The sequence below is a fragment of the Arvicanthis niloticus genome, chromosome 1 (genome assembly GCF_011762505.2).
Source record: "Arvicanthis niloticus isolate mArvNil1 chromosome 1, mArvNil1.pat.X, whole genome shotgun sequence".
Lineage (NCBI taxonomy): Eukaryota > Metazoa > Chordata > Mammalia > Rodentia > Muridae > Arvicanthis > Arvicanthis niloticus.
This window is the reverse complement of record NC_047658.1, coordinates 150,938,402-150,952,820: the sequence shown is the minus strand read 5'-3', so window position 1 is coordinate 150,952,820 and position 14,419 is coordinate 150,938,402. Positions and strand designations below refer to the sequence as shown.

The 14,419-nt window shown below is 47.6% G+C and overlaps 1 protein-coding gene and 1 long non-coding RNA gene across 10 annotated transcripts in view; one reads left to right on the top strand and one right to left on the bottom strand.

Annotated features, from left to right (window-relative positions):
- The window catches only part of Sec31b (SEC31 homolog B, COPII component), a 28,531-nt gene that overhangs the window by 10,663 nt on the left and 3,449 nt on the right, over positions 1–14,419 (top strand). For 6 of the 8 annotated variants that reach the window (XM_034486137.2, XM_076922114.1, XM_076922098.1 and 3 more), the window contains 14 exons: positions 875–974; positions 1,102–1,263; positions 1,750–1,884; positions 4,585–4,815; positions 6,397–6,471; positions 6,638–6,736; positions 7,026–7,125; positions 7,719–7,897; positions 8,115–8,241; positions 8,723–8,868; positions 9,499–9,672; positions 10,159–10,320; positions 13,164–13,338; positions 14,080–14,394. In XM_034486137.2, coding sequence (XP_034342028.1) covers positions 875–974; positions 1,102–1,263; positions 1,750–1,884; positions 4,585–4,815; positions 6,397–6,471; positions 6,638–6,736; positions 7,026–7,125; positions 7,719–7,897; positions 8,115–8,241; positions 8,723–8,868; positions 9,499–9,672; positions 10,159–10,320; positions 13,164–13,338; positions 14,080–14,394 — 2,180 coding nt within the window. The remainder of the gene's footprint in view (positions 1–874; positions 975–1,101; positions 1,264–1,749; positions 1,885–4,584; positions 4,816–6,396; positions 6,472–6,637; positions 6,737–7,025; positions 7,126–7,718; positions 7,898–8,114; positions 8,242–8,722; positions 8,869–9,498; positions 9,673–10,158; positions 10,321–13,163; positions 13,339–14,079; positions 14,395–14,419) is intronic. The other 2 variants (XM_076922108.1, XM_076922134.1) reach the window with 2 other exon arrangements.
- LOC143437353 (uncharacterized) lies at positions 4,165–14,192 on the bottom strand. 2 transcript variants are annotated; one of them, XR_013106858.1, is made up of 2 exons: positions 14,060–14,192; positions 4,165–9,759 (listed from the first exon to the last, which is right to left on the bottom strand). It is a non-coding gene; the product is annotated as an uncharacterized LOC143437353 (long non-coding RNA). The 2 variants fall into 2 exon arrangements; XR_013106859.1 differs by having other exon boundaries at positions 4,165–12,156; positions 14,060–14,172.

Sequence of the window (14,419 nt, the reverse complement as noted above, 5' to 3'; positions counted from 1 at the left end):
GAGCAAAGGAGAAGTAGGAAAGGGCCAGGTCCCAGCATCTCCTTCAGAGCCTTCTTTCAGAGACCCACAGACCTCTCACCGCTGCATCTGCCCTATCACTGGGAGGGTCTTAGGTTCTGCTCTGAGAACAGTGTTCATTTCTCTGAGTGGAGAGCCTCCTGCCGGACCTCTTGTTAAAAGCAACATGGCTCCTATCTCTTCTAGAAGACCTGTTACCGAAGCTGTAGTTCTTGGGCCCACAGCAGAGGAAGCTGATCCACAATGTATTTAACCAGGGGCCATGTTGTCTTTATTTCTCCTCTAGGTCTCTCTCTCTCTCTCTCTCTCTCTCTCTCTCTCTCTCTCTCTCTCTCTCTCTCTCAATCTGTTGTTTCTTAGGAGATGTCTACATGTTTATTGAGACAGTTTCATCACTGAGTCTTAGGCTCTGCAACTAGGGATGGTTGCTAAGCCACCCAACCCAAGACCCTCGGGATTCCGACTCTCCAGAACTATACGTACTGCCTTGCCAAGCTTGCTTACATGGGTGCTAGGGATCCGTCTCAAGTGTCTCCCCAGCCCCCTCCTTCAGGGCTTACTGGGGGGCTAAAAGCATCCCAGAAATGGATGTTTGGGTGATTCCTACTAATTCATGATTCTACTCTCATTGCTGAAAGTCTGCAGGGTGGTGCAGTGTATAGCATTCAGGTTGTGTTGTGGACTTTGGTTAGGCCACCGTCTAACAGATACTCACTTTTCAAAGCTTTGTTTTCTTCCTTGAAAAATTAAGTTAGATCATCTGTTTTGTAGAGCCGAGCTGTATCTAAGACATACAAGGTGCCCACCCAGGGCCAGCATCCCACAAAAACTGGTTCCTCTTTGTTTTCACTTTTAGGGGCATCTTGTCCATGTCCTGGAACGAGGCAGATGCTGAGCTGCTGCTTAGCAGTGCCAAAGACAACCAAATCTTCTGCTGGAACCTGTCAAGCAGTGAGGTAGGCCAGGCCTGCTATGGGCCTGCAGTAATGGAGATCTGATGGCAGGGGAATCCTAGCCACGTGTTCCAGTTACCTATGTCCAGTTTCCTGAGCTGTTCCTCATGGTTGCGCTCTCTTGTGGCAGGTGGTCTACAGGCTACCCACACAGAGCAGCTGGTGCTTTGACATTCAGTGGTGCCCTCAGAACCCTCCTGTGTTCTCTGCTGTCTCCTTCGATGGCTGGATCAGTTTGTACTCTGTGATGGGTAGGAGCTGGGAAGCCCAGCACATGAGGCAGGCTGACAAGGTTTGAAAGGCTTGGGAGAGAGTGCTGGAGGGAGGAGCTTTCAATGTTTGGGGGATGAGAGGTCACATAGCTTGGGAAGAAATGGGAGCTCTTGAAGAGAGGGAGGCAGGCTGTGGGTTTTAGAGGTCATAGCGTTTAGTAGTTCCTGGCTTCCTTGGAGGAAGCATCTTACTTCTTGTTATTCACGCTGAACCTCTACTTTGGGTCTGTTATCTCATAGCATGGGCTGGCATAGCTCCCTCTCTGCTGTGCATCTGCCTTGTGTCACACTCCAATGCAGACTTTAAATATTGCTGTCCAAGAGGCTCAGACACCCGAGTCTCCCATCCACTTTCAGCCACAGCCCCATCTCCTAGATTGTGGGAGTCTGCCCCAGCTAGGTCAAATTGGGCACCACAAGGATTCATCTCAAAATTGAGTTTGTAGGAAATGTTCCTTGCTGAGATGTCTCTCAATACTGGTGACACAGGTGGCCTTTCCCTCTAGATTTCCTCTTCCTTTAGCAAAGGCCAGCCTCTCCTACCACTGCAGGTGCCTGAGCAGGTGGCCCAAGCGTCATTAATTCCTCCCTTGAAGAAGCCTCCCAAGTGGATGAGAAGGCCAGCAGGCGTTTCATTTGCTGTAAGTGTCGGCAGTGTGTGCAGTGTTTGTGTGCAGTGCCTCTCTTGTGCCCAGCAAGGAGCTACACTCAGGAGATGTGTTCCCATTGCCTGCTCAGATCAGGTTCTGCTCTGCCTCTCAAGCAGATGCATAATGTAGCTTCTCCCTTTACCCTGTCACCATTCTGTAACCTGGCTCGTCTGTCAATCCTATCAAAGAGAAATCTACTGCTTTAGGCCTCCTGCTTATGATAAAGAGCCTGAGATTTCTGAGGTTTCTGTAACTCAGATGTCTGGTCTGGTGGCAAGGAATACAGGAAGGAAAGAAAAACATAGATTTTCTCTTACTCTCCGTCTACTCAAACATTTTGAGCTTCCCCTGCTGTACAGACCTAAGGCTAAACATACTCGGGGCTCATTTCATTTCTTCTCCATGAACCTCACCTCTCTTGTATCTTATCCTTCAGCTTCTCCCATTTCCACTGAATCCCCTGGTGGACTTAGAGGCCCTCCTCCTTAAAGACCACCTCCTCCTCGATGCCTGTCCCTAATTCCAGTTAATATTACCTCCATTATATTGAGATTTGTATTCCTGTAATTCTGTATGATATTTTATATGACATATATCATATACAATGCATTGTATGTGTCTGGAGACCCTACTAATAGATTCTGTAAGGATAGGTTCTGCCTTGTTGATTTTTATACCCCCAGAGGAGAGCTCTTCAAACTCTAGTGTGAATAAAGGTCACTTGAGGATCTTACTAAAACTCAGGTTCTGGTTCAGTGGCTCTGATGTAGGGCTCAAGATGTCCTATTTCCCAGCAAGTTTCCAGATGCTATCTTTGCTGCTAGTCAGAGGACCAATGCTTTGAGGAGCAGGAAGGTCCTGAAGTGCCTGTCACAATGCTTTAGCTACTGGATTTGATTAGGAAAAGGATGTATAAAAGGAGACACTCTCATGTTTAGAGTCAGTGGTTTAATTACAAAGAAATGACTAGCATGCTCAAGAAGGAATGCCTTCCTAAAATACCAGGAGTGGGTACTGTGGGTGTAGCTCAAGGGAGGGCTTACTTAGCATGCCCATGGCCCTGGACTGAGATGCCCAAGCACTTTCTCTACCTCCAGAAATGGCGGGAGCACTGAAGTGAAGAGTTCTTGTCAGAGCTCTGCTGTTAGTTAGGAATTGTTCACTTTGAAAAAGTCATTTATCCCCTAGTTCTTCAGTATCTTATTTGTAAGACAGAAGTAGGAGGGCCAGCACAGCATGCTTTAACACTGCCAAATGTTAATTAATAAGTCAACTGGTTTTGTGGAGCACAAAACTGCAGTCTTATGTTTGTTCTGTAGGTGATATGATTCTGACTGGAAAATTCACCAAGGGAGTGGGGGTTAGGAAGGGAAATAGGGCCAGGCAGTGGTGGTGCACGCCTTTAATCCCAGCCCTTGGGAGGCAGAGGCAGGCGGATCTTTGAGTTCGAGGTCAGCCTGGTCTACAGAGTGAGTTCCAGGACAGCCAGAGCTACACAGAGAAACCCTGTCTCGAAAAACAAAAACAAACAAACAAACAAAAAAGGAAGGGAAACTGGAACAGTGTGCCAATCCTGGTAACATATTGGACGAATTTGAGGATTTCAAAATGACTGATGTTACCGTCACCCAGCTTCTGGTATTGTTGTTTTGGGTGTGGCCTGGTGACTAGAGAGCTTTCCAGGACTTGTACTATGTGGCCAGGATTGTGAATGGTCAGAGAAAGAATTGCTAAACCTTTGATCTTGTGCCCTGTGCTTGACGTAAAGTGTCAGATTTGTCTGCCTCCAGTGGGGTGGTAGGGAAAGGCACAGAAGGAGGTGGAGCTGGGCAATTTGGGAACATGGAACACTCTTATAAATGATCAAGAAGATAGAGGCTGGGGCAGACATGTTTGACCCTAATGTTTTGGGGTTTCATGCATGCCAGAGAAGTATAAGTGTAAGTGTAAGAGAAGAGAAGTGTGGTTTGAACGGGGAAGGCTCTAAACCTTGGATTAGAAGATGGGAAAAACACAAAGGCTAGCAAGCACTCTAGTAACATAGTCTGTGATAGTACCTCCTGTTTAGGCCACATGCTGAGAAATGGTGGCACTGAACTGGGAAGTGGGAGAGAGTACCATGTGGTGACATTTTAAGCTGGTGATAGTGAGATTGCTATAGTACCCATTTGACACTCAATTCTTGATTCTATTTTATTCTAGCAACTTTCTGTTGGTTTCCAATATCTTAGTTATTATTCTGTTGCTGTGAAGAGACACCATGACCAAATGTTATAAAAGATAACATTTAATTGGGGGCTTGCTTGCAGTTTCAGAGGTTTAGTTCATTATCATCACAGTGGAGGATTATGTCAGTATACAATCAGACATGGTAGCTGAGAGCTCTACCTCTGGATCTGTACAGCAGGAAGAAAGGGCCTGGCTAAGGCCCTTGAAACCTCAAAACCCACCCACAGTGATACACTTCCTCCAACAAGACCACACCTACTCCAAGGCCACACCCCCAATCCTTCCCAAGTAGTGCCACTCCTTGATGACCAAGCATTCAAACATATGAGCCTATGGGGCCATTCTTATTCAAATCACCATAGTCTCCAAGGTTTGCTCAACAGATAGCCTGTTCTGAAATCTTAACTTGTTAGCTATTGGCTTGAAAATGTAACCTTTTTCTTTCTTACATTTTCTTACCAGTTTGGAGGAAAGCTGGTTACTTTTGGCCTTCCCAGCACCCCTGTCCAGCCGGTGCCACAGCCTTGCCCCCGCCCTGTCTTCATCAGTCAAGTCATCACAGAATCAGAATTCCTGACTCGGTCAGCTGTGCTGCAGGAGGCCTTGGGATCTGGAAGTCTCCTTAATTATTGTCAGAACAAGATTCAGCAAGCTTCACTGCCATGTGAGAAGATGCTGTGGCAGTTTCTGAAGGTGAGAGGCTTGAAGGCTGCTCTTTCCTGAGACCCAGAACTCCAGCCCCTGTCACCTCCAGGAGATGTAATAAGCACACTGAGACCCTTTCCCCTGACTTGGTATGTTTTTATGTCCTCTGGACACAGAGTCTTTACTCTTTTCTTAAAGCTCAGAGCCCACTTGTAAAGCCTGGGTTGGTGGGGTGTTGATACTGGTGGTGGTGTCCTGAATACTGGGTGGTGGGGTGTTGCTGCTGATGGTGGTGTCCTGGATACTTTGCCAGCCAAGGCAGATGCTTTCACAGACTCACACCACAGGAAGGGTTCACTGGAGTGATACATGGACATAAGCAAGTTTCGGATTTGTTTGAGGTAACCCAGGGCAGGTCCCTGTTAGGCCACTCCACTTGAGCGTCAGGAATGAAGTTCGAGTCCTTGCTGTGTCAAGAAATGACATGGAGGAGTGTGTGCTTGTCAGAGATGTGAGAGGTAGCTTGTGGCAGACTGCTTGCCTAGCATGCACAAGGCTTGGTACTACTCTCTGTCTCTCTATCTCTCTGTCTCTGTCTCTCTACCTGTCGCTTGCTTTCATACACACATGCATTCATAGACACATTCATGTGTAAACACACACAAAAGCATATGTATACATACTTACATGTGCCTACACACATACACACACACAAAATAAGTAAATAAATGTAAATTAAAATACCCAGAGCTTTGGAGGGACATTTCCAAGGAAGAGCATGGAAGGAGGAGGAAAGCAAGAGACATAAGAAAGATTATAGTTGGAATCCATGGTTTAGTGTGGCAGAAACAGAGAGTGGGATAGGTCAGTCCGGCTTCTTGTTCCTTGGTGTCAGTGATTTGATGGAAAGCTGACTTTGGGCATTGTCCCTGTGGATCCTCTGCCAGTATCTTCTCAACCCTGCGTTTAGATCCCAGAGCCACTGCAGGTTATACTTGTCATCCATCTTGTCTGGGTGTGGAGTCAGTGGCATGCTCCTGTGGTATGTTTTTCAGTACTTCATGCAACAATTCAGAGTTCCCTTCAGCTCCCCGGACAACTCAGATGCAAAGAGATGATCCAGGTGGACACAGACGATGTGTAAGGTGCCCTGACTTGCAAACAACTTGGATAGAAAAGCCAAATGTCAATTTCAGAGTCCCCATAGGGATACGTCCAGTAACCAGAGTCCGTGAAGCCAGACATCCTGATATGGTGTCCATGTAGGTTATTTATGATTTACCCAGTTCCAGGCCAAGTGCAATAACCAATCAATTACAAGCAGTAGCACCTCAAAAACAGCTAATGTTTTACTCTCATTGGGTCACTAAGGTAAACTAAATTAAGAGGTCAACTGAAGGTACAGTTCTCATGTCAATGTGGCAAAGGGTTGTGATAATACTGTACAGAGCCCAGCAAAAACCAGTGAGGAAGAAAGGTAAAAGGTGGTGCCACTGCTTTGAGGCTACTTTGGTGGTCTGTGGGGCCGTATGTGAGGGTACATTGGTACAGGCATCCATCACCATGGTAGAGGAGAATGGTCATTTACGTTCATTTGATAGAAATGTTTCTGTATTTGTGGTTCCATAGGTGACCTTAGAGCACGATTCCAGGCTGGAATTCCTCAGGCTATTAGGTTACAGAAGAGAGGAGCTTCAGAAGAAGGTGAGCATAATCCTGCTAGGGGATGCTGCCCCAGGACATCTGGCCTTAATCCATCATGATGTGTATTAGGAAAAGTGGGTGAAGGATCTTGGAGACTATGGAGCAGGGAATGGGGAGCATCAGACTAATGGTAGCCTGCACTGGTACTCATGACGATCTCACACAGGTGGACACATGCCTGAAGAGTGACTTGAAATCACAGGAAAGCCCTCAGCTTGAGGTGGCTGACCTCAAGAGTGACAGAGCACACACCCCTTGCAGCCAGGTATGGTTGGAAGCCGGGGAACCTGACTGGAGGAAGCACAGGAGACCTGCCTTCTAGGGAACACTCTCCATGCTGGTCCTTCCACTTGTTCTCAGTAAGCTTCTGGAGAAGTCTTTGCTCACTTGGAGCCAGAGTAGAACACAGAGTCCATGGGGTGCTTCCCAAACCAACCTGTGCATTCTTTTACTTTTGTCCACTAGGGCTCAAATGGTAGAGCTCTTGCTTAGAGCATGCTCTCCGTGTTCTGGCTTCAGTTCCTACACAGTCACACCTGTCCTTCTGTATGCAGGCCTCCAAACACACTGCCAAGGAAGCCTCTGCATCCTCAGCCTTCTTTGATGAGCTGATCCCTCAGAACATGACTCCCTGGGAGATCCCCACCACAGAAGGTACCCCAGCCCTGGGAGAGAGGAGCTCACTGCATGGGAGCAGATGGGCCCAGAGTTTTTGGTCTTTAGAGTCCCTTATTCTCCCTGTCTCCCACCTAAAATTTCAAATACTGGTGGGTCTTTTCCAGCTAGTGAGTTCTGTGCTCTCTCTAGTCAGAGTCTAATGACTGGGCCCTTCTATGGATGGCCTTCTGCTAAGGGCTTTTTTTCTATTCCTTACTTTTCTTGTTAAAAAAAACAAAACAAAACAAAAAAACTGTGACCTTGCTCATGCTAAGCAAGTACACATCCTGCTTGTGATCCAGCACTCAAGAACCTCCTGATTTAAGTCCTGTTCTAGAAAGTTACAGTTGGGCCAGGGCATTCCTGGGACACTACATTTTGTTGCCCAGAGTTTTGTGGAACCAGGCTGCCTGGTTAAGAGGTTAAGTTAAGAGACAGCTTGCAGACATGCCTCTAACACACCGCAGAGGAAGCCTGTACAACTCAGCCTTCTTTGAAGAGCTGGAGCCAGAGGGGGAAGTACTGTGTTCTTGAACAGGAGGTGAGTATGTGAGGGCCAGTGAGTCAAGAGGTGATGTCTCTGTCTGCAGACACTGATGGACTCCTGAGCCAGGCTCTGCTGCTCGGGGAACTGCGGTCTGCTGTGGAGCTGTGTATGAAGGAGGAACGCTTTGCTGATGCCATCATCCTGGCTCAGGCTGGGGATGCAGAGCTGCTCAAGTGGACACAAGAAAGCTACCTAGCCAAGAGGAGAACCAAAACCTCCTCGGTACCGCCGTCACTCGGGAGAGGGGAGGGGCTTGGGCCTGGACAGGTGGAGGCCCATCCCTTGCGACTGGTGTGTGAAATCTACCTGTCTCTCTAACAACCTCTACCTCATTGCTAGCCATGCTGAGCATTCTAACATGGGTGGCTTTATTAGAACATCCCTGCTGACTGTGCTGAGTGGAAGGCGGAAGTTCTTTTCCCCTTTCTGCCCAGTACAGCTTCTAGCCTGTGTTGTAAAGGAGAATTGGAAGGACCTAGTATGTGCCTGCAGTCTGAAGAACTGGAGAGAGGCGCTGGCCTTGCTACTGACTTATTCAGGGCCAGAGAAGTTCCCTGAGCTCTGTGGTAGGTGTGACTCCAGCACTTGTCAACAGATTTATGCAAAGGGGAGGCATAGGGTGAGTCAGCCTGGGCTCTGGAAGGAAGGGCTCACCCAGGAGCCAGGGATTGCAGCCTCTTGTTTCCCGGAGGTATCCTATATGTTTTGTCTTATTTGTCACATGGCAAATTCTTTGACTGTCTCTATAGAGCAAGGTTAACTCAAGTTAGCTCTTTTTTAGAAGATTTCTCTTTTATTTTTATTTATGTATTATGAGTATTTTGCTTGCATGTATATAAGTGAATGTACCATGTGTATGCCCAGTTCCCATCGAAGGAGGAAGTAGACAGATTCCCTGGAACTGAAGTTGTAGTTAGGTGTGAGCTGCTGTGTGGGTTCTGTGAAGACTCCTGTCTCAGAGCTCACAGTCCTCCACTTGTTTCCAAACGTGCAAGAGGACTAGCATAGGGAAGCTGTGCTATTAAACAAGTTTGTATCTCTCCACAGACATGCTGGGAACTCGCATGGAGCAGGAGGGAGGCAGGGCACTCGCCTCCGAAGCCAGACTCTGCTATGTGTGCTCAGGGAGTGTGGAGCGGCTGGTAGAGAGCTGGGCAAAATTCCAGCAAGCCTCAAGCCCCATGGCTCTGCAGGTACCTCTTCTCTACAGAGTTCTGACCACTCCAGGCTCTTAGGAGAGACAAGTGGTGGGTTCAGATCAGAGAGGTGAGACATCTGGGTAAGCTACAGCCAAGTGTTAGGGAAGAGCAGAGGGCCCTCAGTGTCTAATGACGGGAATAGTCACCTATTCCCTCAGGATGCCTAGGTTGGGTATGAGCCTTCAGAAAATGTTCCCATTCAAGGACTCACTGTGTAAGTCAATCCAGTATTTGATAGTTTCTGTGAAACATTCCCTGGGCCTAAACTGTATCATGTGTTCTGTGGGTAATCAGAGAAGGTGACATCATAGGCTTGTGGGGAGAACAGAGTCTCATATGAAACAATTCAGAGTCTGGTCAGTGACACACAGGAAGGGATAAAGAGGTACCAAGAAGAGACAGATACGTAGAAATCCAAGGCCTGGGTGCAGTCCATTGATCCCAATCTTAATAGCTTAAGGAGTGAGGCCTCTTCCATCATGTCTCTTTCATGTGATTGTCTGTTGCCTTTGCCATGGTGTGTTCAAGTGCTCTCCTTTCCATGGCATGATATCCTGAATCAGCCACCAGGGCAGAGCAAAGCGTGCTTGGAAAAGGTGATCACCTTCATCCTTGTCCCTGCAGGAGCTAATGGAGCAGGTGACGGTCCTCAGCAGGAGCCTGGAGCTTCTTCAGGGTTCTAACAAAATGAGCCCAGGTCCTGCCACAACACACAGGCTCACCCAGTATGCCAGTCTCCTGGCAGCCCAGGGCAGCCTGGCCATTGCCATGAGCTTCCTACCCAGTGACTGTATCCAGGTGAGAATGGCCACGGTACCGAGCCAGTCATCCCATTCATTCATTCAACAGCATGCACGCCCATGGTTTCCACCAACGCTGTGGCGCCTAGGAGAGATAAGATCTTTCTCCTTTAGCAGCTCAGTCTGTTAGGAGAGATTACCTATTAGTAACTCCCAGCATCCTAACAAAAGATTGCACTGAGCACTGTGGGCCTCCAGGGAAGAGGCGGCTTCCCTGGAGAAGTGAAGGAAGGATTTCCAGTGGTTAAAACGGCTGAACCAAAACAAACCTTCAAAGAGAAGTCCATGTGGGGCACTTCTGGCTGAGGATAGCCAAGAGGGGAGGCATGCAAGTTTTTGGCAGGGAACAGGGAACTTTGGGTCTCTTTGGGTTGCTAAAGAATATATAAACAGTAATCCAAAGTCTGATGAAAGAGGTAGGGCTTGTAAGAGAAGTTTGCTCATTTTCATTTCCTAACCCAGCTCTTCCTCATTACAACGCTAGCCAGCAGTTCAGCAGCTGAGAGACCGGCTTTTCCATGCCCAAGGTTCTACTGTCCTAGGCCAACAGCCTCCTGCTTTCCCCTTTCCCCGAGTTGCTGTCGGAGCTGCCCTCCACTCAAAAGAGACGTCAGCATACAGAATGGGGCTCCAGCCTCCTCGACAGGTAGAACCTTATCTGCTAACTAGTTTATCTATCCATTCGAAAGGACTTATGTTCCTAGACACTTGGAATAATTTAGTGTCCAAAACCAGATGAAAAGTCCTAGCTTCACAGAACCGTTTGAGATTCAGCTATTTTTTCTGAAACTGTTTATTGAACAAATACTAAGATCTTAGAACATAGAGGACACAAATTATAATCTTTGCCCTCAAGTGGTTCATCTAGTGGAAGGATAGTATATTCAAAAGAAGGAAAAGAAATTTCCTCTGTGTGTGTGTGTGTGTGTGTGTGTGTGTGTGTGTGTGTGTGTCTGTGTTGAGAAGTAAAGCTCGGGGAATATTCTAGAATGGGTATGATGCTGACCATTTAATTTGAGACTTTAAAGATGTATTACATTTTAAAAGATTTATTTTTAATTCTTATTCACACACATTTGTATGTCTGTGCGTGTATGCCACATGTGTACTAATGCCTACGGAGGTCAGAAGAGGGTGTCAGATTTTCCAGCACTGGAGTTATAGATGACTGTAAGCCACTGATACGTGTGCTGGGAACTGAAGAGTTGAGAGTGGGATAAGACCGACAACCAGGCATGGGTTGCATGGGTCTGACCCAGGCCCTCTGTTAGAGCTGTGTATAGTTGTGTAGTTTGCTCTTCTTGTGAGACTCTCGACAGTGGAAGTGAGGTTGTCTCTGATTCTTTTGCCTGCTCTTGGGGCCCTTTCCCTCACACTGGGTTGCCTAACTCAGCCTTAAAACAAGGGGAGGTGCCTAGTCTTATTGCAGCTGTCTATGCCACGGTTGGCTGGCATCCCTGGGAGGCCTGCCCTTTTCTGAAGGGAATCTGAGGAGGAGTGGCCCTGGGGGAGAGCAGAGGTGTGTATGTGTGGGGAACTGGAAAGAGAGGAGGGAGGGGAAACTGTGGTCAGGATGTAATACATGAAAGAATAAACAGACAAACAAACAAACAAATAAATAATAGTGAGTTAGGAGAGTACTCTTAACCACTGAGCCATCTCTCCAGTTATCATACCCCCCTTTAAATTTGTATTTATTTATTTTACATGCCGATTGCAGGTCCTCCTCCCACCTCTTCTCCCAGTTCCTCCCTCCAACTTTCTCTCTCCTCTCACCCCACCTCTGCCCCCTCCAGTTCTCTTTGGAAAAGGCCAGGCCTCCATGCATATCAATTAGCCACGGCATACCAAGTTTCAGTAAGAGGAGGCACCTCCTCTTTTATTAAGGCTAGAGGAGTCAATCAAGTAAGGGGTAAGAGTCCCAAAGACAGGCAACAGAGTCAGAGACAGCCCCTGCTCCCACTGTTAGGAGTCCCACAAGAAGACCCAGATGCACGACTGTAGCATGTGTGTGGAGGGCGGGCCTAGATCAGGCCTGTGCAGGCTCCCTGGATGGTGGTTCAATGTCTGAGAGTCCCTATGGGTCTAGGTTAGTTGGTTCTGTGGGTTTTCATGTGGTGTCTTTGACTCCTTTGGCTCTCACAATTCTTCCTCCCTTCTCCCACATGATTCCCTAAGCTCAGCCTAATGCTTGCCTGTGGGTGTCTCCATCTTTTTCCATCAGTTGCTGGTGAAGCCTGCCTGATGACAGCTGGGCTAGGCACCAGTCTATGAGTATAGCATAAATCACTAGGAATCATTTCAGTGACTTTTTTTTTTAGTTTGTGTTTGGTTCGATCTTAGGTCTCTGGGCTATCCAGCCTCTGGTTCCTGGCTCTCCAGGTAGTGTCAGGGATGGGCTCACTCTCATGGCATAATGGGTCTCAAGATGGACCAGTCAGTGGTTGGACACTTCCACAATTTCTGTGCCACCTTTGCCATCCTGTAGGCAGGACAAAATGTAGGTCAAAGGTTTTGTAGCTGGGTGGTGTCCCAATCCCTCTATTGGAAGACTTTCCTGGTTACAGAAGATGGATGGTTCAGGCTCCATATTTCCCATTGCTAAGAGTCTTAGCTAAGGCCATCCCCAGATTCCTGGAAGTCTCCATTGCACTAGATTTCTAGCTCATACCAGAGCTGCACACCGCCCCCACTCCAGCTGTCTCTTCAGTATTCTCTCCCTCTGTTCCCCCACCGTCCCCCAACCTAATCCCACTCCCTTTTAAAAAGGTTGTTCTTTCCCTTTCTCTGTTTCTTTTTCTGTTTCTTTTTTTGTTTCTCTCTCTGTCTCTCTCTGTCTGTCTCTTCCTTCCTTCCTTCCTTCCTTCCTTCTTTTCTTTTCTTTTCTTTTCTTTTCTTTCTTTCTTCCTTTGTGACAGGGTCTCACCATGTAGTCCAGGGGGGTCTAGAACCCACTATTATGCAGACCAGCCCGGTCTTAAACTCATAGAAATATGACAGCTTCTGCCTACTGAGTGCTGGCACTACCATACTGAACTTGAAAAAGAGATTTTAAAAAATGTACTACATGTGTGTGCACATATGTGCCATGGTGCATGTGCAGAAGTCAGAGAACACGCAGAGGGAACTAGATCTCTCCTTCTACCATGTGGATCAAGCCATCTCTCCAGCCCTTAACTGGAGATTAAAGATAAGATACTTAGAGAAGGGAATGGGTACATTAAGTCTACCTCAGACATAGAGGACAGATGTGCAAGCACATTTGAACCAAGAAGGAACAGCGGCCTTCCTATAAAGATCCATAAAACTCAATGGGTTGTGGTCCTGGGACGGAGTTAAATAAAGGAATGACTCATGGGAAGGAGATACCTGAAAATCTAGTGCTTTACACTAAAGAACTTCAGCTTGATGCTGGTGTTGCTACAGAGATGGGACATGAGAGAAATGGCCACGGCACACCAACTCCCTGACCGTCTCCTCTCTTCATAGGTCCCAGCTCCATCTGTGAGGCCGAGGGCCACAGCTCAGCCATCATTAGTGATGCCCTTCATCCCCTCCCATCCCAGCCCTTCTCAGGGTTCATGGACACAGTCCACAAGTGACTACAGGGTCCCCAGGCCCCAGGCAACCCTGCCTGTGCATTTTGTCCCTGGAGTACAGCCTGGTGAGTAAGGGAAGACCTCTTCTGGCAGGTCTCGGGAAAGATAGACATATGTCCCTGTTGATGCTGCCCAGAGAGAGACCATCGTTTTAATGGGGACAGCAGCTTGTGTAAGGCAGGCTAGCCTCCAACTTGCTGTGCAGCTGAAGATGACCTTAAACTGACCTGTCTGCCTCTGCCCCCAGTGCGGGAGTCGCAGGAGTGTGCTCAGCTTGCTTTGTCTTTTTAACACATTTTATTAAGTTCTGTTTTTGAGAAAATTGTTTTGAGGTTGAAGTCTGAATTCCTAATAGTGTCCTTTATTGAACACCTCCTATGTATGTTCTCTCTCTCTCTCTCCCTCCCCCACCCATCGTTTCTCTCTTTCTCCCTCTGGTCTTTGTATTTTTGGCAATATACCAAAATAGTTCTGTCAGTCACTTCAATTCACTAGTAATATTTTGAGGGTCAAATAAGGAATAAAGTTGAAAAGTACTTTGAAGATTGTAGATTTCTCTCTACATGTACTAAGCCTTCATTGTTATTACTAGTTGTGGGTTTACAAATGTTTGTTTTTTGAAAGGGACCCTTGTTTGTTTTCCAATTCCTGGTCTTAAGAGACCTTGTTCTAGCCTCCCAGGTGTCCCCACAGGCGCCACCACACCTCCTTTTCTGGTTTTGTGTTAATTTGTTCCTGGGTAATATTCTCTGAGTCTCTCCCAAATGAAGGTTGGTGATAAATTACCTATTTCTGCGATCCTTCAGCTTTATCTCAGCCACAGCCATTCGGAGGACAGAGTGTTCAGGCTGTAAACCCGGCTGGGTTCTGTGGAGCATGGCCTCTTCCTGGCCCCTCTCCAGTCATGGTGTCCCCAGACATCTTGCAGCCTGGTTCTACCCACCTGCCTGAAACTCCTAGACTCCTCCCTCTGCCTCCTGTGGGATCACCAGGTCCCAACCCTCTGCACTCCCAGCCCTCAGCCTCTCCCGTCACACTCTCTGTGGCTCACCCTCCTGGAGGCCCTGGGGCACCATGCTCTAGTACCCTTCCAAGCTCTGGCATCGTGGCCACTTGTCCAGGTCAGTCCTCTTTCCATAGCTTTGT